The following is a 27,470-nucleotide window of genomic DNA, read 5'->3' as shown; positions in this document are numbered from 1 at the left end:
GGAGGTCATCAATGGTAAGTCAGTGTCATCAGAACACATTATACAGCACAACATACATTTTCGCAACATACATTTTCATCTTATGTAGGCCATCATAAAAGTAGTGCGTCTTATGAACGTAAAGATTATCCACTTTTCTAAATAAACTCGTTATTATGTTATTTCACAGTATTAAATCCAAAAGTGGAAGTTTAGATATTTTGATGAGTGGCATAGTATGTCAACAGTTACGTTTGACGATACTTGGTCTCAGGGAAATTACAAGATCGGGAATAATTAATTGGTCATGTTAATTTGGATTTGATTTTTGTCCCCACAAATAATGGGCAAGTGTCTAATTTTTATACAGTTGTAGTTCATTAATATTTTTTTCACCTACGGTTATATGATAAAGTTATTTTTGGATCGAACTGTTTCACAAGTAGGGGTACCGGGGAAAGGGAAGGGCCTCGGGGCACAACAGGATACCGGATTTATTTCGTCTTCAATGGGTTGCGAGCTATCGGGACCTGGTGAAATACCATTAGCATAGAGCACAGGGACATGTGATGTCAGTCAGCACCATTTTGTGGTTACACTTTCTGAAATAATCACCCATGCTGGATTTTGCTTCTACATTTTACAAATGTTTCTCAACTTTCAGTGAAGGTAAGACCTATTCATTATTCATATCCACTTTCTTGAATGATGCATGTTACAAGGTGTTTTCTTGATAGTCTTAAATACAAATTTTTTATTAATCTTCATGACGTCATTTTTGGTGGGACAATCCTAATTTGAAAGAGAATACTCGGGGCAGGAAGGGGTAGGGCAGAATGGGGTACCCAGTTTTGCCCCGAGTGAAAGTAGAGAAGAGGATCAAGATGTCGAGGGCCAGTATTTTGGCGATGTCTATTTGCAGTCTATTGAAGGGAGGATCCGGTTTTCGCCTTGCTTGAAATGGGCCCATAACTCATGTGCATGTGTTGGTAGTCACGATGATGAAGATTTGCACATGTGTGTCGTCTGTGTTAGGCAGAAGTAGATTTCAAATGTGTAAAGTTTCGAAATTTTACATTGTATACTTTATCATTTTTATATCCTACGTCATAATTACTACATAATCTGCGTTTTCACACAACTTTTTCAAACATATATCAACCATACCCCGTCTTGCCCTGGGCACGGTGCAAAATGATGCAAGTTACATTTTTGTAAAGAAATTAATATTTAAAAAACTGTAAATCTTACAACTAAACTAATAACTCATTTTAAATTTCAAATAGACAATAAATCCACACAATATTCCACCATGTGTTTGTCTTTGTTTTTGTCCCTTCCACATGCCTCCAAAAATTAAGTTCCCCGTTCTGCCCAGGGCTCCCCTACTCATAAAACATTACAGGATTCACGTAGATATTTGTATTTTTCACTCTCGTTGTGACCAATTGATGTCGCTGTGGCTTTTTTGGTTTGTCATCAGTCTTTCGACTGGTTTCATGTGGTCCTCCATTTTCGCCTATCTTGTGCCAATCTCTTCATTTCCACATGTTTTTTGCAGCCCACATCCTCAGAAATCTGCGTCACATATTCCAATCTTTGTCTCCCCCTACAATTCTTCCCTTCAACTGTTCCTTCCATTATCAAATTAACCAATCCCGGGTGCCTCAGAATGTGTCCCAACATCCTATCTCTTCTTCTCGTAAGATTTTTCCAGAGACTTCTTCCTTCGCCTATCCTGTCTAAGACCAGTTCATTTCGTACTTTATCAGTCCACTTAATTTTCAAAATCCTTCTATAGCACCACATTTTAAATGCTTCTATCCTTCTTCTTTTTGGTTTTCCCCCTGACCATGTTTTCCTTCCGTATAGCGCTGTGCTCCAAACATATAACATCAGAAAAATCTTTCTTAATTCCAGGTCAATGTTTGACACTAGTAGACTTCTCTTTTAGAAGATGACTTTTTTTGCTTGTGTTAATCTGTTTTTAATGTCTTCCTTGCTTCGTCCATCTTTTGTGATTTTGCTTCCTAAATGACATAATACCTTCACTTATTTTACTGTGTCTTTCCCAATTTTGATATTTAATGGATCATTATTCTCATTTCTGCTGCTCCTCATACATAACATAACATGCATCCAGGAGTCATCATTTTAGGAAACAGACGACAGATAAGGCTGCACAAGTCAAAGAATTATGCCATTTTGATTAGAAAATGATTATACATAAGACTGCCCACACACAGTAAAGGCTTTGAAGAATGTAATTCTTTCGGGAAACTATTCATTTACCCCTGGTGTTTGCCATGGTACCAATAGCCCAATTCTCTCAAAACTTAAACTCATTTGGGTTTGCAATCGGAAAATAAACATGCCGTCTCCAGCTTTAGGACTGCATCTCTGAAGATGAAGGCAACGATTCCTGTACGTTGCTTGTTCTATGTATTAAAAAGAATTCGTGCTTCCACGTCCAAATAAAAATAATATTATATCAGTTTACTGATTGACCAGTTCACTTATTCTTTAGGCCTATTTGCAATTGTGATTATTTTTCGTTCTTCCATGTTTGCGCAATAATTATCACTTTCTTGGTAACAACAAATTTTAAAACAAGCATGCACCAATTGCAACATAATTTATGTACAGGTTTGAATGAGGGTAAATAAACAGATAAGTTATATTCTCAAAATATATGTTGATCAGATAATATAAAACAACAAATATATGATTTGAGGTTTTCACAGCGGTGAGTATGAAGATTTCTGTCTTCTGGGTTGTTGCGCCTCGCCGTGTAGTATGGTAGACATTCATCGCCCTGATGACGAAGGCAGTATGACCTCCGAAACGTTGGTAAACATCTACCAGATACACGGCGCAACAACCCAGAAGACAGAAATCTCCATAAAACAAGAAAGTTTAAAAAGGAAAATTCTTACAGCAATCTGTGCGGGATGAACAGAAACAACTAAACGTGTGCTATAGAACATTACGGGTCCGCAGTGGCCGCGCGGTCTGAGGCGTTGGCTTTGTGTCGCTTGGTCGCTGGGACCGTGGGTTCGAATCCCACTCAAACGTTTTTCTGTGTTGTGCTGTCCTGTGTACAGCGACGGGCCGATCCATCGTCCAAGGAATCCTACCAAATGTCTATAGATCGAGCCAACGAAAAGTTTGTACCCCCAGTGCTCAGGCACTTGAAGAACGGGTCGTTTCCAGTATCCCAGTATAGAACATGAAGTCATCAAGTTATTGTGTAATCATATGTACTGTAAAAGTAAAAGTTAAGTTTGTCCCACTATACGCCATGTAGGCGTTTGGGGTGAGTGGAGGTATAGCTCCTCCCTTTCTTGACCTCGGCACTAGATGGGGGTGAGTGGTCAGCATCACGCCCCGGCCGACTTTTCCCCCGGGAAAGTACCCCGGTACCTATTGTAGAGTAGGCTGGGTGGGCCCCAGAGCCGGTCTGGACGCAGAGGCTAGAGGAAAAATCCTCTGCCTCCGTCGGGGATCGAACCCCGGTCGTCCAGCCCGTAGCTAGTCACTATACTGACTGAGCTATCCTGGCTCATTCATATCTACTGTAGTGTATGATAAATTAAAATGAAAATATACCTTGTGTCTTTCCAGTATGGTTTCTCCAATTGTTATTACGTCTACACTGCTTGTACTTGAAGATTAAAGTGTCTGTGATCATTTTTGACCCCTGAAGTGCAAACTATATTTAAAATAAAAGGGAAAATGAATGCAGTACGAATGTTAACTAGCAACATTCCTGGTCTGTTCAAACACGAGAAGTCAATCTCGGCGGTAAGAAATCAGGAAAACAGAACGCTGCCAGGTGTCTTCACAGTTCAGGCAACCGACACCCAACGACACTTCAGAATCGAGTTAAACCCCTTCGTTGACAATCTGAAGCCCTTTATTTTTGTTATGCGTGCGATGGGCGTCTGCCCCGTACGTGTCACAAACAAAGGTAACGATATTTACAGTAGTCTTACTGTCTAACCTGAGATAATATAAATAGGACTTATCTTTATATCTTATTCTGGCGAAATGAAAACCAGTACCCTCCATGTCCCTCATCTGAGTCCTCTCGCCTGAATCAGTGACCTTCAAAATCATAGCAGTTTCCTCCCCTCTACACCATGGTCTTCCAAGTATACATCCTATAAGCAAAAGTGTGTTAACTTTATTTTCGCGTACGTCAGCGTTATCGAACTGGTCACCTGCTGGACACTTCAGATCAGGTTCTAGAAATTATTTAATGTGTTACTAATTACTATAAATTTCTTCAATTCATTTATTTGGAAGAGTTTAAAAAAGGTGGATTTTAATTTCGTCTGCCGCATTACGTGCAATTACTACATGGGCTATTGACTTTAAAACCCTACTGTAAAACGTGATTAATCCAGGTATAAAGTGTGCCAGCTGCTGGAAGAGCAAATTTAAAATGGTACGTAACACTATAGTACAATTCAATAATCCTGTATTTGAGCAAATACTGTGGTAATTAGTCATTTATGAACGAGTATTATTGAATATAACTAAAATTGGCTACTAGTATTAGACAAAAGTTAAAAGAGGTTTATTGGACCGAGGGAAGAAGGAAGTTGAACCACCATCGTCTAAATATCATGTTCTTTAATCTATGGAGCACAGTGTTTCTTGATAACGTATTCAATATGTTATCTCATAAAGAAATTTCCCGCTTTTTAAAAAAGTCGAAAACTCCACCGTGTTCGCAAGACACCAAAACCAGTACGTTTTTATATAAAATTGTGTAATGTACGCGTATCTACCTCATTTCTGAATAGTTTAGGTATGTGGGTGTATGCCAACGCATGAGTAAGATACTACACTTAATCTGTATTACCCAGCCAAGTGCCTCTTGTCTTTCAGGTATCGTGGTTTTCTCATGGCTGTCCCTTGAGATACTGTACTCGGTGTGCGTCTACTTGTTGCTGTGTTTCGCCGTCTGGTTCACCAACGACAATCGAATGCAGGCTATCAGGAAAGCTAACGGCCGTTTCGAGGATTCCGTTGACGCTTATATGTTATTTGTATATCTTGTGCCCCTCGCCTATTTACCATTCACTCACTGGAGGAAAGCTAACAGGATGGCCAATTACATGAACAACTGGATTCACTTCCAGGTTAAAACATTTAGAACATTTGTTTATTTATGATTTATTTAACGACGCTGCAAGTCGCTTAGACTTTATAGCATCGAGTCCATTGAAGGAGAAAAATTAGTAAAAGTACTTATTACATAACATTACTATGCACGCATGTCATTGAAAATAACAGAAAATTCATATTATTTACAAATGACTTATAAATATTTACTGTCCGAATTATTGAGAATTTCAAAATAAATCATATTCTTGCCGATTAAGTTCCATTTCAAGTGTTATTTTTTTTTAACATGCGTACATTAAATAATGTAGAAGAACATTCAAAAATATTTGAGCACTCGATTGAAGTACTAAGAAGCATGTAGGCAACTATTGTTCTCTTTTCTTCTTCCAGAATCTTTATCTTCAGGGTACTGGAGGAAGCTTGGTTATCCCACTGAAGTTCCATTGTCTCGTGATAGTCTTCTTTGCCGTGGCTCTGTCTCCAGTCAGCATTCTGGTTAGCTACTTCTTCACAACATCGTCAAACAACACTGTGCCTGAAGTATTCCTCTACTCGTATCTCGCTACTTTCAGTAACCTCACTGGTCTCTTCTGGTATTTCATATGCGTTGCTTTGAGATCCACTGCCATCAGACTCGAGAAAAGCCTATTTAAGGTGAGGCATAAATAATGCAACGAACATAACCTTAGTCATATTCTGGTCTAGGATGTTGGTGATAATTGGTGGGACGGAAACAAGAATTACTTAAAATAGAAGAAACTGTATTAAACGCTACGTAGTCTGGTGTGTTGGTAATTCGTCGCCAAAATGCTGGACAGTGATTACAAAAAGACCAATTATAAATACTTCAAGTGGGATTTGACATTCTCACGATGATGACAATTTTGTGGGTTATAGCGCCATGTAGTCTGGTAGAAGTTTACCACTGTTTCAGACGTTATTTCTGCCTCCATTATCAGGATGATGAACTAGACTACGCTACAACTCAGAAAACAGCAGTCTTCATAAATACTTCATAAATGTTGGGGGTTTCAAGAATTTTGTAACGACTGTGATTACAACGAAAGTTAAAAATATGTTAGAAACAGATTAAAGTTTGGCAGTACATTCTAAAATTCAGCTAAAAGTCTCTTATTTTTCAGACTCTTATTTAAAAATTAAAATATCAAAGTGACTGTCTTACAGTGCACGGCCTCTCATTCTAAGTGTTGGGCACAGTTTAAGGATTATTGAAAACAAAATGCTGAGAATAATATATAATTACAAGAGACGGAAAGTAACAGTAAAATGGAGAAATTTCAAAACAAAATTTGTAATTTTTAGTGAATAATATCAGTATGAAAATTTCACTCACTTAGACGAAAGGAAATTAAAAGAAAAATATATGTAACTGCGTACAGACTTGATTATTCTGCCTCAGAATAGGGTCAAATGGCAGGGTCTTGAAAATGTGGTAATTAACATTCATGTTAAATAAAATAAAGATAATTTCTTAAGCAGATGAGCGACTATTAGATCCTCAGCAATAATTCTGCCCTGTAGGATTTAGGGTTTTCACGGCGGTGAGTCTAAAGACGGCTGTCTTCTCGGTTATTTGCAGCATACAGTCTGGTAGAAGTTTACCGACGTTTCTGCCTCCATCAGAGGCCTGAAGAGGGAGATAGATTACAATCTCCGAAACGTTGTATTTTATTAAATATGGGACTATGGATAGTATTCAGAAATTAGTTTGCTTCAACTGGATGCAAGAATTGAAAAGTCCCCTTATCACATACTAACAAACAATTGTTACGCGTGTAAATTTGGTGATAATTCATCGGTTACACGGTAAAGTCCAAAAATTGCAAACGAAATTATTGCTACTTTATACACGTGTGAATTGTACGATCTCACACACACACATACAAATATATATATATATATGAAACAAATAAACAAAATTTGTTACAATTTTCCGAAAATTATTTTTATTTCCTGGACTGTTAGGACTTATTCCTTGTCACTGGGACTTGGCAAATTACTTGTTAATAAATGTGTCTGGCTTTAGTAAGTGTTACTGTTGTTTCTAATAATGTGTTGACTAATTCAATAACACTGCAACCGGCCAGCAGTAAGATAGTTTATTATTAGTATTAGTGTTCTGTCTGACGACAGGTCCATATATTATGAACAGGATCCTTCCATCCTCTTCAGGCTGTCAGGGACCTGTTAATACATATATACATTCTTGCCATTGCCTTCTTCTGTGTGAGTATGAGTGGAGTAATTGTTGGGATGCCACGGAGAAACCGGGGAAGCCCCGGGAGGAAAACTCCGTGATGCCTAGACCACGGCCTTGCCCAACACAAGTTATAAATCTGAACACCAACGGGAATTGAACCCGGGACCCCAGGATTACAAGGCTAGCGTTCTGACCGCTAGATAACCGTGGAAGCAGTAGTAAGCTAGTATTGATATTTAAACTGGAGCCCCTGTGTTTTCTTGTTCAGAAACGGAATTATGAGCTGTGAGGTCGATATCTTGGAATACTGAACAGCGCAAGTACCAACACATTATATTATTCTCGCACTCTAAATTCCATTGATCATTTTTGATGTCTATATGTTATAAGATGCTCTCCGTAAGCATTGTAGGTTATGTGAAGGTGAGACACTGCGATACGATGTAGGCTTGCATATTTATTTACCTCTAATGCTCATAGTGTTAACTTTTTGAAGACCGAAGATTATACGAATAATACTTAGGAATAAATTTCGTGTCTGCTAAAAGACAGCGCTTATGCATTACAAAGATTAGTTAATGCTGTTTAGGAAAACTAGAATCCTCGTGGGTGTAATGCAGAGCTAGAAATTGTTAAAACCTGTTATGCATATAGGCAACATTGGGTTTTGAAATGTTGAGGTGTGTGACAAATTCTTGATGGCAATGCTGGATTTTAGGCTGTGGTACAGTATGTATAACGTTGACATTCTAGATTTGTCGTTAAAATTCCTAAGAACAAATCAGACTCTGGACAGTACTCCGAAACAGGCAACGAAATCTGTATATTAACCCTCTGAAGCCTGAATAAAAGAGTGAGAGAAGTAAAAATAGCGACAGGCATCGCTGTTTTACCTGGGGGGGGGGATCATAAATTTTGTTTTTCTGCCGTAAAGTCCCCGGGCAGTGCCCTCTCGTCCTTCTTGTAGAGGCAGGTTTAGTAAAGGTAAGGCATTTCGAATTAGCAGGAGTGGGATGAAAAATGGAGCAATAAGAGAAGTTGAGCGGGTTCTTACTGCGTCCGAGCGCAAAATAACATTTAAAAAGTTAGTTCGTACAGCAAAGAAGACACAGCACGCCTCTATTACAAACGTCAATGATGAATTTGAATTGGATTAAGAAAATGATCATAGGACGCATATACGTAAATGCATTCTGTGGGCAAAATGCAGAGTTATTAGATTGTTAAAGAGATGGTACATATAGTTACAATTAGTCTGTGAAAGGTTAAAACATTTTTACCTTTGTGTCCGTTCAATGTGACCCAAGCATGCCCGCAACATCCAATAACTGAAAGGACAAGCAACAATTAATACGCTGTTCGGTCTCGAGAACGCGGTAAAGTTAGGCCATTAGTCACTTCAACTACGACAGAGAGGCGTTCGTTGTGAAGCCTACGTGTTTTGACAAATATGTGAATGTGGGTTGTGCTATTCAGGAAATAGATCGAACCGAAACGTTGGCAACCATCTAAAAGATTATACAGCGTCACAACCCAGAATAAGGTAAACAGTGTTTCTTCAGTATTTTAGGCAATGTAATAGAATGCAGTCCTGTCGGAAGTGGCTGGCAATGAAGCTGTTGACTTGTATATAAGTGTAGCACACTTCATGAGCACACAATTATTAAATAGCACCAACTCTTGTGTTCAGTGTAGAGCTTGCCAATGAGTGTGTTTACTAATTACATTTTCTGCGTTTTCAGACTCTGGACAAGAGTTCCACGAAAGCCGCAGTGCTGGAAACTTATAGAACGCTATGGCTCGAACTCAGTCACCTAGCCACTGACGCTGGAGTCGCCTTCTGTTATACGTACGGTTTTTATCTGCTACATCTCTTCTTTATGCTAACTCTCTCAACGTACGCCACTCTGTCAGATATCATCGTTGGGACCTTCGGGAACAATATACTGGTGGCGACCTGTGTCTTCATTTCAGGATTCATGATCTTCACCATGTGTGAGGGAGCCAATGAAGTGGTGCTTAAAGTTAGTGCAGACGTAATTTATAACAGTGTAGACTGTTTTAAATCATGTAAGAATTTAAAGTTACTTTGAAATGCAACATCCATTTCTGCATGTAGTATACTCAACATAACTAAAGAATGATTACAGTACATGTAATATGTCTGTGAATAATTGATCTTAAAATATTCGTAACTTTGTACTTAACGAAGTTGACTTTCTTTTCCACACCGCATCCAAAAGAGCCCGGGACCCACCCCTTCAACTGTATAATGGGAACTCCAAATTTTCCGGTGATAAAGCCCTCGGAGCGTGCAGCTGACAACCCAGTCCCATTTGCTACCGATCTTAAGGATGCGTGAAACTTTATCTCCACTTATTCGTGTATGTTCAGGGCTTGGTGCTTAAGCACGGAAAGAGATTTTACTTGCATAAATTATGTTAAATTTTGGGAACGTTTCTCGTTAACTTGCAGACATGTAATTTTATGCATGTAGTTGTCAAAGACACGCGTCAATTGAATTCAAGGGATAGTTTCAGTAAAATATTAAACTTTTTGTGATAATTGTCTTTGTGTTCCGTACTTTCGTTGTTCCCCAGAGATGAAAACCAGGTGAGGTTTGGTGATCTAGGTGGCCATTTATTCTTATATTACTGTCTCACCGTACACATCGATGAATAATATGGATACTAGAGATTTGTGTGTGTGTGTTAGCAGTAATGCGTTCCTGTTGGGCATAGGCATAGACCAATTCGTTCTCATTAAACTGACCAATAAACGAATACATTAATACGGATTTCCACGTTTGTAAATGTAATGATGATCGAATTCAACGAACGTGAGCAATTTATACTAAAAAGTGCGCACTTTACCTTTAGATGTATGGGGTAACATTGCCATTAATTACTGTAATGGAAATATAAAAAGTGTCTGATGATTTTCAAGATTAGTAACGGTGTTCCCCCAGATAATGCGAATTTAAAACATTTTAAATAAGATTAACTGTAATAATTTGTTTTAAACTGCTTGATAATAATAAAAAGTATGCATCAAATTTGTATCGTATTCAGGTTTACATAAGCTTCATTATACATTTTGTTGGCTTACGACGGCAGATTCCAACAAATAAACACATGATTCTTTTGTACACAAACATACACTCTCTAATTGCCATTACTGTAGATGAATCATAAAGAAATATGCTTAACCACTTTTAATTTGAAAATTTTCCTGAATTTTTATTTTGGGTATGAATATGGATCTTCTTCCTTGCTTGAAGTTCCTAATAATATTAAGTAGAAAAAATAACTTGTTTGGTTTACCAATATTTAATTTTCGCCATACCAGTTACATCCAAAGATTTCTTTAAACATGTTGTTTTATAATTGCATTTCCAACTTCCAATTTCAATTCCCCTTCTGTATAGCAAATGACCATAAGAAATAGGCCATAATTATGAATTGTGTGTACAAATTTGTGGAAACGCATTAATGCATGCCTGAAATATAAGTGTCGATTATGATCAATTCAATTATTTATTTATTTGTGTGACAACTTAACAGACCAAAGGCCAAATAATAATGACAATAATAACTGTACTTTATATATTAAAAGATTTATTATATCTATTCCTTTGAACGTTGTCCCTTTAACATTTAGTATCGTGCATATATAGGAATTGTATATGTTTATATTAAGATTTTCCTTTATGTCTGCTACAGGATGTACTCGTGTTTTACTTATGACTAATTTTTACAACACTCTTGTAACGAGAGCCAGAGAACCTAGCGTTATATACTCACTGCCCAAATGATAATGTTTCTTCCTCTTACAGAAATATATAAATCTGTTCCTTGGAAACTTATGTTTAATATATTTGTTCATTGTACTTCGCAGACACAAGTGGAGTTCCAGCAGAAGTTGCTGAGATATCAAATTGGCACAGATCACAATGATGTTCATCGCGAGGTTTGTAGAAGTTTTCAGACAATTATATCACGTAGGAAAAAATCATGCAGTGCTGCCAAAATCGACTAATAAAAGTCCATGTTGAATTTTTCTTCATTGTATTTTGAGTTATTTTACATTGTAATTTATTCCAAAACAATTTATTTCAGGCAAAAAACAGAATGACAGCCATTTTCAATTCTTTATTTTGTGTTCCATCGCAGTCATTTGGAAGTATGTCTCGTCCCGTTTGAATGGTATTCACTTATTGCATTTGGGCGAAAGGATGTCTTGCTGAACGTAAACTTCGATAACATTTTATCAAACTGAAAGAAATGTTATGTTAAATTTAAAACGACGACATGGTTAAAGATTAGGGCACTTATAAAGCTTTGAAGTATACTAGAAACAGGTATTGATTTTGAAGCAATATGCAACAAAGTAAGTACCGCTCTTTGTGTTCACACTTGTACAAGTTCAGTCTTTATAAAAATAAACGTTTCTAACTAGTTAATGAAAACTTCGGGCAACTGGCGTCAGCAGTAGCCTAGGAACCAAAGCGGCCTTGACTGTAGTAACATGGGGGAGTTTTAGTTAGTCTATCAACACGGCGGTACATTTGTTTCTGATTTAAAATTTATAACAAAGCAGTTAATTGTTGTTTCGTTGCCTTTTACATGTTATATTCTGTATATAACTTTGATTTAACTTCTGAATGTTGCGTATATTTCTTGAACTTCATAATGAATTCAGGTCATTAATAGTTTATTTTGTGTTTTACTGATTATGACAAAAATCTTAAAACGTATAAAAGTTTTTAGTGTGTATCTTGGTAAAGTTGAAGCGAAACAGATAATTAAAAAATGTCTTATTTAAATTACGGGTTTACGTTTTGAAATTTGTAAGCGAAGTAAGCACGAATTCAGACCCTTTCGAGAGCCGAGAAAAGACAGTAAAATAAAAAAGTAAGGACATACAAAATAACTACGTATAACCTTAGAAATAAAAATTATTATGAATTTTTGTAATGGTTTATATCCCTCTAGATTTTTTGCCAGAATTTTTATAACGAAATACCTCATTGCGTGTGGTCTGTGCTAGCCCTACATCATACTAGTTTCATCGCTCGAAACATTGCACAAATTGTTTGTTATAAAATAGGCCCCGAAGTCCTTAAGATATTTAGGCCCTACTAGACACAAAACGCTCATTACATTTTTTCTCCAATAAGGTGGCATGAGTACCTGATATTTAAAAATGTAATTTTGTCTGACATTATGTGCAGTAATGACAAAGTTAATGCTAATGTAGCTTGAAGTATCTCAAATTAGGATATTTGATAAATCAGAAGTGGGATTCAAACGACCGTTTAAGTGCCTCAATTAACTGCTCTAGTTTATAAAAAGAACACTACTTTTCGAAAGCTCGATTTGCTTCCATCTTCACGTTAAAAGGTGGGGAGGTGCACTTACTCAGTTGGGCCAGATAGAAAGAATTTACTTCAGTCCAGTGATTGATTTTATGTGAGATTTTACAAAAGAAAATGATTTCGAAAAGTTGCAATGAATGCAATCCATTTATTAAGTACATAAGTTAACATCTTGTAACTCTAAGCTATATCAAGGTTGCGATTGTAGATGTCACGATAAACGCTTTTTGCAGGTAAATGCCTTTCTGCAGACGATTACTGCGCAGCCGCCAATCATATCACTTGGAGGATACGTTAGGATCGACCGACAACTACTCATAGGGGTGAGTAGCAACGGCCTTTATATAACTCCATGAAGCACAGACCGTCTTGAGTAGACAAAGTTCGCTCAGACAATCGAGCACGCTAAATTTACTTGAGAAACGTTTTTAACATTATCCTCCAGTCTACGATTAGGTGTTCTAAGAGGTCTTCACTCCAAATTTTTGGAGGCTAGTATTCCGTATACATTTCGCGTGTCCCATACCACTGTCCTTGATACGATCGATATCATAATACTATTTGGCTAAGGATACAAATTAGACCCTATCACAGTGGCCGACGGGTCTAAGGCGTGGGTTTTAACTGGTCGGGACACGAATCGTGAATTCGGATGCAGCTCGAGACAGAAGCATTCCAGCGAGCTTGTTAACGATCAAGGAGTCCTAGAAAACATCTAACAGAACTGGGAAACGAGGAATTCTGGATGCTTACAAAGGTCCTCGTTAAGAAATTTTCTTCAATGTCCTCGTACATTCTGTCTTGCAGTTCCAGACAGACTTCTTCTTCTATGATTTGATGTTTTCACAGCGGTGAGTATGAAGATTTCTGTATTCTGGGTTGTTGCACTGTGTAGTCCGGTCGATGTTTACCAACGTTTCAGAGGTCATACTGCCTCCGTCATCAGGGCGATGAATATGCCAATAGGGTGGGTGGGGCTAGGTTTATAGGAGCATATTCATCTCCCTGATGACGGAGGCAGTATGACCTCTGAAACGTTGGTAAACATCGACCGGACTACACAGTGCAACAACCCAGAAGACAGAAATCTTCAGACTTCTTCTTACTACATTGCTGTTGGACATTTTCACACTTCGGTGAGAGACCAAAATCTAAATCCATACAAAACAATTAATGTAGGTAATATATTGCTAATAAATTTGGTATTTGTCTGAAATATATAAAATCATGCATACAAACAAAACTGTTTACACTTTAAAAACACTTAGTGCCAAATGTGTTTCAACCTCAATAGGTCGTCATCAGTGGAAAAACATTAATCCATTAAAAACATACAATTCATAAAACGATGATTTGTTATAAAACACTAAACATAAAATGTCGCACTTTATTAAACAATACTTCATGTAATACCACACTGAACGTTTAATTGCACATGAATTTGCGTATTATCCAAATTGAGCAACTTAGCTCAGTGTCCAGTGGCCTAAGTTTAGGTTTTCGTTGTTGGTCTACGGTGAGCCGTGGTTGCGTTGTCTGTGCCTGAATTGTGAACAGTGTAAACAGTTTTGTTTGAATGCATGACTTTATATATTTGAAATAAATATTCAACGCTGCACTGAATGCAAGATTTTAAGTTTAATAAATTTGGTGTAAACTGTGAAAACTATAGGCGTAAGAGACATGAGAATTAGCAAATTGTTTTAAGTTAGCGAGGCTATTATTATGAAGATCTTAAAAAGAGTCGGTATGATTCTGACTGGAACGTCGTTGAGCATTGTTGTCTTCTGAGAAGTTGTGTGGCGTTCTCTGATGGATATTTACCGGAAATGATCTGGTTGATATCTACCAGCGCAACATCCCACGGCACATAGGGGAGGATGGGGGAATGGTGGTCAGTGGGTAATGCCGGTCAGGCACTTTTCCGACGAACGGTACCAGATAGAAGCTTCAAGCTGATGCTAACATCCAGAGCTTGATTCAGTGACGCTCTACAGCGAATTCCGCCATTTGTTTCTGGTGCAGTTACCGAGATAGTTGCATTTGTCTGTTTTGTGCTCCTGAGATCTAATACTTTACATTGAAATATCTGAGTTTTTCTTGTGGGTGTACATAACATGTGAGAGTTGGATGTTATAACTGCGTAGATGTGCTATTTCATGGCAATGCGCCTTACGTTTGAGGTTACGCGTTTGGGGTAATGGCGGTCAAGGATCTCCATTACCTACGGTGGGTCCACGGACAAATTGCAGAAAAAGCAGAGGCAAGCAGCACTCGGAGATTCTGACAGGGACACCCAAGAAGGGTCCTTTAGAAAGCTAGGCATTAAAGAGAAATGCAAGTAAAAGTAGGCAAACATCAATATTTCCAAAGAAAATGCAAAATAAGGAAACAAGCCTCCAAGAGAGAAAGAAACGCTGCAGGAAGAATCTGAAGGAAAGGTAGACTTCACTTCATCAGAAGAGGACACCGACATAAACGATCAAAATATTCTTGACGAAAATGAAGAGGATGACATAGAAATAGATTGTGAAAAATGTTTCATTTGTGAAGAATTTGAGAAAGACGGAGAACTCTGGTGTAGATGCACAGGCTGTGGTATCTGAGCACATGCAGAATACAGTGGCTGGGAATTTACGGATGGATATCTTTGTGATCTGTGTTTGAGAAGAAGAAACAAAATTTGACAGTGGAACCATGGTTCCGGAGAATTTGACGTAAATACGGAAAGGGAGTTTATATATTAGCTTTATTCTAAATATTTCCTTTATACATGCTTTACAACTGAGTAAAGTTTGATTAAGATATTGCTTATTTAACTTGAATTAGTTACGCTTAAGATGGGTCTGTGGTAGCTGAATGTAATGTAATGAAATGTAAACACGACGTTTCCTAGGTAACCAGGTTACACTTTTTAGTTTTCCTTTTTCGTTCCCATTTTTTGCCGAATGACCCTTCCTTATAGACATATTTACGTCAAAAAGTGAAAAAGGTTATTGAAGACATCTATCTTAACATTCCGTTAGAATTTGTACGTTCAAATGATTCTGGTGTTCGTTTTATCTAGTTGTTCTCTTAACCGCCACGGTGGTCTAGCGGTTAGAACGCTGGTCCCGGGTTCGATTCCCGGCAGTGCCCCAATTTATAACTTGTGTTGGGCAAGGCCGTGGTCTAGGCTACACGGAATTTTCCTCCGGGGCTTCCCCGGTTTCTCCGTGGCATCCCAACAATTACTCCATTCACACACAGAAGAAGGGAATGGCAAACCACTTCTGTATCACCAGCCCAGTCTGAGAAAAGGATGGACGGATCCTGTTCATAATATTTCGCCAACCTCCTGTAAAGAAGACGGCGTAATAAAGAAGGAAGTAGCTTTTCTCTTAAGTGCCCACCATTTGCTCATTCTCCCCTATTAATCGATGCGTGAACCTGCAACCTTACTAGAAGTGGTGGTGATAATTACGATTATAATATTTCACACTGTCTATATATCCCCTGCATTTTCTAATAGCAGAAGTGTCTACATTCATTATATGAACGAACTTATAATGCAAACGACTGATGGACTGCGTTTGTCTTCACTGGATACAAAGTTCGCAGTGACGTTGGCGATTATTTTCTAGAGCAGAAACATTAAATTGTTACATTTAATATGTTTGGGGAAGAGGATAATTTTTGGGCGTTGCTAGGTGTTATGGGATGTTTGGGCGATGAGTACTCATCGTCCTGATGTTGGAGGCAGCATGGACCTCTGAAACGTCGGTAAACTTCTACCAGACTACAAGGCGCAACAACCCAGAAGACAGCTATCTTCACTATTATAGAGGTTTTAAAGAAGGATACCTTTTCGGAGGCCTGGAATAAGATGGACCGATCAGTTTTCAAACTCTGAACAGGCCCTGGAGAGGCTGAACCAAAGAGAATACGCGAGTAAGTTACGGCTTTGCCTAGATGGATCGGCAACTTCTTCTGTTCTGTTGTTCTGCGAAAAGTCGAATTGGTTTCCTGCAGGCGTTATGACACTAGAAGCTAGTCCATTGGAGCTACACATTTATGTAACATTAATTTAAAAACCGTTCCTTTTGCTAATTTAAAGTTTGCAGTATCAAAACTCAGTACAGAAACATATCATGGTATGTTATAAACTTTAAATGCTAACATGACATATTTATCGCATGCCTAAAATATCAAACACTGAAAAATGCTCTATTATTATTTGATCCCTCATGTCTGATGTAAGTTCGAACGTACTGAAATTTTATGCATTAATATACTATTTAGACCTAACTGCTGGATGGTGTCAATGTTCAGACCGAAACAGGCCAACCCCTGGCCTAAATTCGTGATTTGATGTTGTTGTTGATGATGATGATGAATATACTAATTCTGTTCGCTTTGCATTGATTAAAGAATTCGATGCAATGTCTTCTGGGATGTTTCGACCGACAGCTCAGAGGTTCTTGTGCCTCCATTTTCAGGGCGATGAGTCTTACAGACTACGCGGCGCAACATTCCAGAAGACAGCTACATTCATACTTTCCACCATAAGAACCTGAAGTGTCACAATTTAATGTTAGCCTTTCGTACATCGTGCTTTTTCCAGAATATCATTCACATTATCGAAATTCTGCTGAAATTAGAACATTTGAAGAAAATCAATAATCACTAATGTGTGAGGCCTTGTAGTCAACATGACAGACGCGAGTACATATCGGCTACTGTTTACCGGTTGGCAAAGAATTAAATAGCGAATTACTTATTTTTTTGTAAAGAACATCAAATAGTAAGGCGGTCAAATAGAGAAGGATGAGATGAAAAGGTCACGTAGCACACAAGTTAAGATGAGAAATTCATACGTAATTTTGGTTCGATGACATCAAGGAAAGAAAAGAGGATAACACCGAAGTCGATTGTGGAGTGAATGGGTGTGGACAGAATTCACTCATTTAAGACAGGGGCCAGTGGCGAGTTCTTGTGAGCAAGCGAAACTTTTGGTACCATAAAAAAACACGAAATTTCTTTGTTAGCTGAGCGACTCGTAGCTTCCTGCATGAATTTGGTTACATATTTACATATTTGAAGATGGTTGTCTTCTGGGCTGTAGCGCCATAATCTGGTAGAAGTTTACCAGACGACAGAGCGTTACAACCCAAAAGATAGCCCTCTTCGGTCTCACTGCCTTGAAAATCTCAAATCTCACTGTTTACAAATTTATTTACTTACTTTTATCCAAGTAAAAATCGACAGTGGAACCACGGTTCCGGCGAATCTGACGTAAATACGTCTTTGTATTCAAATTTTATTTAAGCAATAAATACAATGAAAGGAAGTTTACATATTAGCCTTATTCTAAATATTTCCTTTATACATGCTTTACAATTGAGTAAATAGTTTGATTAAGACATTGCTTATTTAATTTGAATTAGTTACGCTTAAGATGGGTCTTTGGTAGCCGAAATATGTAATAAAAGTTGTACACTTCAGAGTATCAACATTTCGTGCAAACACCATATCTATACAAGATTTTGATCTAGGAGTACTACAAACACTTCTCGCTTCCTCTGAGCCCAGTAGTGTACAGAATTAGATATGGACTTTAGAAACGATAGATTATTTCTATTGATAGGAAGGCCTTGTGGTTTAAAATGAGACGGAAGGGAGTGAGTGAGGGAATGGTGGATTGTATCAAGAGAATGTATGAGGGAATCAAATTTTGTGTAAAGTGTGGAGAAAACGAAGTGACGGACTTGGTAGAACAAAGGAGAGGTGTTAGGCAAGGATGCAGTCTGAGCCCCTATCTGTTTAATATTTTCATTGATGATATTATCGATTATATTAGGGAAGGCAACGTACATACATCTGTGATAAGGGATGAATCAATCCCGGGGTTGTTGTTTGCAGATGACCTATCATTTGGGTCGTTTCCGTGAACGGCTTGCAGAAGGGGATTGACCATGTGGTAAAGTATTATACTGCATGGAATGGAACTTGAAGAAGACGAAAGTCTTGGTGTGCAAGAGGGGAGGGAAATTGAAAAAGAATGAGAGGTGGTTCATGAATGGTGAAAGAATAGAAACAGTAAAGGAAATATGCTACATGGGTGTGACCCTAGAAATCACAGGAGGGTGGACTAAACAAAAGGCTAAGTGGCGGCAAAAGGGAAACAGGCCTTAGTGGCGATAGACAAGTGCTTAGCCAGAATGCCACATATGAGGATAAATATATTACAAAATGTATACGAAACGATATGTGAATCGAGAATGATGTAAGGGGCGGAAATATGGGGATTAGAGGAGGGATGGAAAGAAGTTGATATAATCCACGGGAGATTTTGCAAGAAGGTCCTAGGGATACCAAGGGTTGCAGCAAATGGGGTAGCCGAGGTGGAACTGAGAGACAGCAGGAGGAACAAGGTTTTAGGGTTGGTCACAAAATTTTGGTTACGGATTTTGGAAATGGACAGGGAGGATTTAGTAAGGGGATGTTACGACTGGCAGATAAGGAACTTGAAAATTGGGGGATGGGCTAAGGGGGTAAAAGAGGAATTAGATAAATTGGGGTTAGCACTACGAATGACACGGAGGTCAGGGATGTAGGGAAGTTTCTGTACAAAGTAAGATGTAAAAGACAGGTCAAAATTAGGGATTTAGAACTGCCACTGGGATAGCAGACACGGGGTAAATAAGAAATAGTTATGCAAATAGTATTAAGGAATAGGAGGAATAGTTATGTAAATAGTATTAGGGAATAAAGAATAGTTATGTAGAATAGCATTCGGGAATATTTGTAGTAAGAAAAAGTGCTAATAGTGCTACATATGTAAGGACTGAAGATTTCTGTCTTCTGGGTTGTTGCGCTGTGTAGTCTGGTCGATGTGAACCAACGTTTCAGAGGTCATACTGCCTCCGTCATCAGGGCGATGAACGATGATGTAAGGACTGTGGTCGTGAAAACCTGGTGTTAGGCGGCCACAGATCTCTGTAAATAGTTCTGAATAAAAATATATTATAATAAATGAATTGAATTGAATTATATTACTAAGAGACATGATTTGAGCTATTGACAGCGTCACTAAATTAATTAATACATTGTGTCATGAAGGTGTGCTACATCTGGTGTTTGTTTGTGCTATGCTCTTTCAGTTAGGTTCGACGCTGGTGACGTACCTCATTGTGCTTCTGCAGTTGAAGTTCACGGTGGGCACCACCTGACCTGAAGTACCAAAGCACGGCTGTGTGACATCACAACGGCAGAACTCGCGACAGTGGTCGCAAAATAAATCTGAGCTTGAGCTACATTAAATGAGGGTAAGATAGAAAGGGCAAGGGGGATCAAAACGAAAGAGTCTACCTGAGCATGAAAATGTAGCTGGAAGCATTTTTCCTCTTTGAATGTCGACAGAGCATACAATGAATCTTGCACTGCACTGTAATTTGTGAACCAAAGGAACTATAAAATAACTAGTAATACAGACACAGGCCTTTATCCGCACGCTCTATTTCCATAGTCTAAACGTAATAATTTCACATCCGATGGTACAAGGAGGGATTGAGTTATATCTGGTATGTGTCATCGCTTCGCGGTAACGGTCAACGAAGCTCAGAGGTATTTTTAAGCCAACTACATGTGCAGTGTTCCACTAGGTCGTCGAAACTCACTACTTTTCCCCCATACAAAACTTCTACGCGTTTCTGTGACACTCGATATATGATTCCATTTGTGAGGTTTGTGCCATTTTGTCGTAGGATGGTGACGACTAATGAACTATCAACGATTATGGAGGATATGACTCTTATCTACTTTAAACTACCGGTTTAAACCTGGTGGTCACTAACTACTACTGAGGAAATCCTCGAGAAAGATAAGTCGAGATTAAGTGAAATTTCAGGTTTCACGGCGGTGAACATGAAGTTAGTTTTCTGCGATGTTGCGATTTGTATTCTCGTAAAAACTGACCGACGATTCAGAAGTGTTAACTGCTCATCACCCTGATAATGGAAGTAGTAGGCACCTCTGAAACATCGGCCAATTTAATAGCAATCTTCATTGGTCGAGATAGTCAGTGCAACTAAAAAGAGAACCGCTATTCCAGCTGACAGACCCTCATTTAGTCAAAATAGTCGCCGACTTTTATGGAACCCATATCTTTAATACCGTGTGATTTCTTGTGCTAACGGCGGCGAAGATTTCAATTGTGATCTTGAGTGTTGAATCGCGTCTATCTTGAAACCTGAAACTGAGGCGATACGTTTCTCCCAAACGTTGGTCACCACCTGCACATCGTCACAACCCAACAGCTCACTAGAACACATTAGTCGCTAATTAATTATAAATGGACCCTATACTGGACCAAATGATTCATAAAAACAACTGCGTTCACTTATTTTGCATCTCATTCAAGCGCGTCCAGTCCTTTTGTTTTCTTGAAACTACTTCCATTACACATTCGATTCCTGGAGATACACAGTTCGTATTCCACTTCCGGCTATGTAAGAGGCTCTACGTCTCTTATTGTGTAGTGTCCAAACACGAACCACACCCACAGATTGTTTTGTCTCTTTTGATTCTGATCGATAACCTTCCTTTGAGTTCTAATTCTGCGCTGCAAAAAATCTGCATTTTGTACATCTTTAGGTTAATTAAATTAAATCCGTGGCGTAACAGCTCCAGAGAGCCTAAGGCGACTAACTTGACTGCTGGCCTCACGTTCACATGCCTAAGCAGAGGTGAACGATCATCCAACCAGATATAGGGTGACGTGTGGTCAGCACGACGAACCCCCAGCCATTGATAGTTTTCCTGACCGGGTTACGCTACTCATTGTAGCTCCCCAATTTCCTCACGATGCTGGGTTGGCACCGGTCGAAAGCTCATGAGAAAATTTCTTCTCCCCGAGACTCGAACCAGCGCGCATTCCGTATCGCCGGTCCGAAGCAGGAAGCCTCAGACCGCGCGGCTACGGCGCGATACATGTATTATTTATTAGGTTTCAATAATGTGTTACATGTTGCACAATCAGCTTAAAGGCTAGTTCCGCTTTAAAGTATAAGAATCTATGGATATCTGATTCAGCTGGACACGGAAATTTTGCAAAACAAGCGAGATAAGGGTACAGTACGCTACATTACGCTGGACGCGAGTCTGCGAGAGCTGAGTCACAGAGAGAAGGGATGGAATGGTGAAAAGGGAAAGGGAGGAGCGAGACGTATCGTCACGTGTGGCTTTCCCTCCCACCGCGGCCATCGGCGGGCTTATCTTCAGCGCGTGCGTTTGCAAAGGTCAACGACCCTCGGAGATATCTTATGAGTACGTGCTTAGAAAGAGGCTTACAATGAGTCATAATTACTGTTTATCAAAAACCATGTTAATTTTTTAAAGGAAGAACTATATTAATATGACCTAAATGGTATATGCTTGTTTATTTTTCTCTGTATGCCAATCGAGGCAATTTTTTTCATTTAAAAAGTGATATTGGTTGCACTGCCGAAGGTAGCGGATATAAACGTAACCCTTCTCTCATTTCCACTTACGCTGTTTGTTTTAATTTTCGGTTGAGTGACACATTTTAGAATGCTGCACAATTGACACAATGCACCAAAGAACAACAAACAATCTTTGGTCCTGGTGATCAAAGGGTGTGAAATTAAGTGAAATTTTACGAAGAATGATAGTTCAGTATTAATAAAACTATGCGAGACAGATGGAATTTTCCGAATCGGTGAAAGGATTCAGAGGAGAGTGGAAAAGTATTTACAATGAGCGTTTTGGGCGGCCATCAACTATGTATAAAATGAGTTGATATTTAAGATCAAATCCATCGCAGTATCCAGAACAACCGAAGAATTATTTTATTTGTATGTATAGAACATTGTTGATACACTTTTCCGTTATTGATCTAACGTCAGAGAATACGTGTAGTCACATGATAACAGCAGAAGCTGAACGCCTTTATATCCCATTTCATGTTTTTGTAGCCGTTTGTTACCTTCTTAAGTATCTGCTAACTAGTTCCTCTTTTCACACGGTCCGATGCTGTGCCAATAGCAGTCATTATACCACACTCCCCCTTATTATCGGTTCTTCTGTCGGTTGTGACCGACCTTGGGTGATTATTAGTGCGTAACAGAACCTATAGATGGCAGTAGCTGAGTTATTGTAGCCTGAATTTGATGTTTACGTCTTTCTTCGTTGTGAAAATGTGTGATGAATCATAAGTAACGATTCATGTTCAAACATTTTCATCTCTTACGTCACACTTCGAAATATATGACTTGATGCATTGCCATCAACTGAAGTAAATGAATAACAGCATATGAATGCATATACAAAAGTCTGTGGTTCTATAAATAGGTCTACTGCTTGACACCTAAATTGGTTTTCTGTCCTCCAAAGAGAAAGCACGTGCTTTCTTGTTATACTAAGCTGGGCAGAAAGTAGAAGGCAATGTCGTGTGATGTTTAAAGACATCGTATTATCATAGTATTTTATTTTCGTTACTACATTTCATTTGGCCGCATTAATGTTTGATTTAGATAGCAAATTATAAAACTCCTTATTCATGCCAATCGACCTGTTTAGGTCGTAGGCTAAAGAGGAATAAAGGTATAGCTCCACTTGGCACTAGATGGTAGTGGATTGCTTCACCTTCGCCGAAAGAGCTCCCCAGAGTCGATCTGCAAGCGGTAGTAAAGAGAACTATCACCTTCATTGTCGGCAGTCTAAACCCAGTCGACGAACGCGAAACCTAGCCACCACATTGACAGCTATCCCAGCGCCATTGAGAGAATAATATTTTACTCCACTATCGAAAATGACACAGCGTAAAAGCATAATAATTTACTGTAAAAAACGGGGAATACAAGGAAAGGGCTATAATGATCTGCAGTACTTACCAAATTCAGCTCTGTCCTAATAAAATACAGTGTGTAATTATTACCTTTTATCCATGTCCCAATTTCCCGTATAAATTAAGAAACTGTAATGAACTAAGATTATATGAGATTGATTTTCTTACGGTAGTGAAGATGTCGACATTGGTATTCTGGGCTGTAACGCCTAAATCGATATATTTTCGCCGTGAGAACCTTAGATCTCATATTTTAAACGTCTGTGCTGAGGCACACTGCAAGTCCCCACGACGTTACAATACAGAAGACCAACAACGTCAAGGATAACTAATTTCGTTAGACTTTTATCGAATTGACTCAATCACGTAGGCGCAAACAGAATGAAGGCAGAATATAACAAATGTTTCGCAGTTTAGGAATCGCTGCCCTCAGTATTTAATTTCATACAAACTTCTCATGTGTTAATTAAATGCGTAATAAAGTTAATGTCGAAACATCTGCGTTATGACTTCTTTGTAGACTGTTCTAGAAGTTTCTGTTGAATAATAACGTGACATTTTTAGTGCTTCTGCAGCATTTAGAGGCAGTAGCGAGAATAATTTCAACGAACGAGATGGGACACAACAACGTGTATGCATGTAAGTATATAGACCGATTTTCTTATTTTATAAGTAAATATGGGCGTATCTTAAACAGCTAATTGCAGTGTCGCGGTGCACGTAAGAACGCCCCATTGTCTGGACTGTAACATATTACAGTTGGCTGTATCGAGTTCTACATACCATGGAGAATGTTTCTGTTTAATGGTTCCACCAGTAGAGAGTGCTAAAGTGCAGAAATTTAATTCTGAACTTGCTTATCTAAAAAGCTACTGTAATCATCACAAAATAGTCCTGTCATTATTTAACTATTTTCCATCACATCACCACTATTATTTGGTTCTTTATACAGTGCTGAACAATTTTGTGTTGGATAATTTTATGTATGTAATTTTGTTTCAGATCTACGATTTTCATTACAAAGTACATCGGTTGTGTTTTACGTAAAATGGCTGGGCAACAAGGATTGCACTTGCTTTGTAAGTCTTGATCATAAAGGCTTGCATACCGCGCAGTGTATCAAAGTGTAAACAGTTTTATTTGTATGCATGATTTTATATTTGTGAGTCTTAGTCTCATGACAGTGTATGCCCCTCCAAAACAAATTTCGGAAAAATTTACGAAATTTTATGACATTTGGAACGAAAAACATGCCTTTCCACTTCAACTTCTTTGTACTTTATACAGAATGAGTCAAAAGTATGTCTGGAAAATTTAAGGGCAGGTTCTGGTAACCAAAACAATAAAAAAAGTTTCTATGAACATGGCGTCGGAAATGCTTCCTTACCTAGATATTATAACTGAATGGAGAACACACATTCCTGTTACAAAGTGTTTATTACGAAGTATCTAATTTGAGATTTTGCAAGAGGTGTTCAGAATTCGTTCTTTCCACCTCCAAACATGCCCGAGCACTACGAACAGCGGACTGAAGAACACAATCGAACACAACAGGGCTTCTTTTAACCGTGTTATAAGCAACCCACACACGTTGCTATAGCTTCTGCTGTGTGTTAAGTGGCGTTGCGTACACCAGGGATTTCAATTGACCCCATAGGTAAATACGCAAGGTGTTCAGGTCCAGTGTATGTATTTGGTTATCAACATCAGGGGAACGTTTCGTTTTCGTCTTCAGGGGAGAATTCGCTTCTACACAAAGTGGACGTTTTACCGAACGTCGTAGCCACCAAGAAGAACACACTGTGTCACAACCAACAACTTAATCCAACTTAAGCTGTAATTATAGCAAACTTATAAAATCGCAGGCTGACAACAAAGGGAATGGAGCCTATATTCTATTGGTCGTGTTTTCTGTAGAGACTCATTTTACGTCTGTGTCAAGAAATTGTATCTTCCCGTAAGGCTAAATGTGTATGTTGATGGGTAATCAATTAAAATTTTAAACTGTATAAATTTATCTGTTCTTAGCGAATTCTGTGTGTCCCGACAATCTTGCCCTCCTTGATTCAATCTCCCTACTAATATTTGGTAAAAAGTTCAAAATCGAAACTTCTTTTCCTCCTGTTTTATTTCTGTCTCTCTTAAACCCAAATAGTTTTTTTGTTAACAGTGCATAATTATTTTCCGCCGTGCGTGCTACATGTCCAATGTACGCCATCCTCCTTTATTTGTTCAACGTAATAAAAGCGTGTTTGAAGACGACTACAAATTATGTTGGTCGAAATGTTCTACAAAGTACTGATAATCATCAAATATTGTTAAAAGCACTGAGACGGAAGGCTGAAAGGATCGTTCTACAAAATCAACATGAAATGGCTTCCTCTGATAAGCATGGCTCGTAAACATTGCAGTCACCCATGCAGAGCCTCAGGTAGAGATGGAAGCCTTGGTGTACGTAACGCGAACTTCGCAGAAATGAGGTACCGCAGAGGGAGTTGTAACGAACTACACCATTCGACACCTATACTGACAGCAGTTGGGATCGAACCCATACACTTTGAATACGAAAGTGTGATTAAGTCAGTACACGACTGGTGAAAACGGCCTTCTGTCTAGGGTAAAGCTAGCTTCAGACAGAAAGTAGGTAGTATTCCAACATGTTGTGTGAATAACTGAACTGTCATATAAAGAGCCAGAGATTATAACAAATTTTAAGACCAGAGATTGTTAGTCTTTTAAGCCGTCATTTATAGGCATACAGACGAAATATGATTTTCGAAACGCAAAGGAAATAGATTTAAATTTACGTCACTAATATTACAACAGTTTCATGGGAATGGCTCTTCGGGGGGATCAATTACAACCGTGAAGTTCTACATAATTTACGCAGGTTTAATTAAACATGCGTAACAAAAATTTGTTTTGTACGCATTTCGTTGACACTTAGATGGTATACAGTATTTGGTTAGTCGCTGAGCTAGCTAAGAAATTCGCAGCTTTGTACAAAACCCGAAATTTCATTACCGTGTAAACAAAAACCCGCCCCTATATTCTGCCTGGTAGATATGAATCCAGTTCACAATCTCATACCTATTTCTGAATATCCATGTTAATATTATACTGTCATCTACGCACAAGACTCCCAAGTAGTCTGTATCATTTGAAATCGGGCTTAAAAGGTAGTTTTCAAAGATATTATTCGCAGAGCGAAACTGAGAATTTCGAAATGAACACATTGGAGTCCGAAAGAATATGGTTAAAAAATCCCCCCCAAAAAACAAAAACAGATATGTGCTATCAAAAAAAACATAATCCAGCAACGAACTTTGTTACATTTCGTGTGTGTGTGTGTGTGTGTAGTAAACTTTTGCTGGGGACACTGATGATGGCCCAACAGAGCCGAAACACGTCTTTCGTAAATAGAGTGAAACTCTTTTAAATAAGTTTGTGTTAATTTGGAGTAATAAATAATATTCTTGGGCTATCCAATTGCTCACAGACTATAGTGTTTGCTGGCTCGATCATTCTATCTCATTCGAAGTTACGTGTCCCGTGTAACAGAGCCATTATAACCTATGAAACATTCAATCAGGAACATTCATTCTGTAGAAAGCCTGTGAGACAGAACTATATCAAATACTCAAAGACAGAATTGTTAGCTGTCATGGCAACAGTAACAATCTGTCTCGGTTTCTACAAAATACCTGTTATTTTTAACCGTTATTTTGGAACAGGTTTGCTCATATCTGCTAAAAGTAACTCGGATGGTCCAGAAGTAAATACATTATCTATCTTCTTACATCTGCCGCACAGGGTTATTCGAACTTCGCGTCACGCATGTTTTTAGGCATACAGACCGACATAGCAGATGATTTTTTTTCCTTTATTTCATTTCTGTTTGCAAATAAACT

The 27,470-nt window shown here is 38.5% G+C and overlaps 1 protein-coding gene across 2 annotated transcripts; it reads left to right on the top strand.

Annotated features, from left to right (window-relative positions):
• On the top strand, positions 1-25,547 carry LOC110831284 (gustatory and odorant receptor 24). 2 transcript variants are annotated; one of them, XR_015535844.1, is made up of 9 exons: positions 1-648; positions 3,604-3,949; positions 4,876-5,129; positions 5,506-5,769; positions 9,079-9,360; positions 11,234-11,305; positions 12,947-13,036; positions 19,856-20,020; positions 24,562-25,547. XR_015535844.1 is itself a non-coding variant. In XM_087351409.1 (8 exons), the coding sequence occupies exons 2-8, from the start codon at positions 3,715-3,717 to the stop codon at positions 19,922-19,924; spliced, it is 1,266 nt and encodes a 421-aa protein (XP_087207535.1). In that variant the 5' UTR covers positions 1-648; positions 3,604-3,714; the 3' UTR covers positions 19,925-21,096. The 2 variants fall into 2 exon arrangements, 1 of the variants encoding a protein (XP_087207535.1); XM_087351409.1 differs by lacking the exon at positions 24,562-25,547 and having other exon boundaries at positions 19,856-21,096.
• The last annotated feature ends 1,923 nt before the right edge of the window (positions 25,548-27,470 follow it).

Source organism: Zootermopsis nevadensis, unplaced genomic scaffold, assembly GCF_977971745.1.
Source record: "Zootermopsis nevadensis isolate Lab colony 2312 unplaced genomic scaffold, Znev_1.0 Znev_ptg000019l, whole genome shotgun sequence".
NCBI lineage: Eukaryota > Metazoa > Arthropoda > Insecta > Blattodea > Termopsidae > Zootermopsis > Zootermopsis nevadensis.
This window is presented reverse-complemented; position numbering and strand designations above follow the sequence as displayed.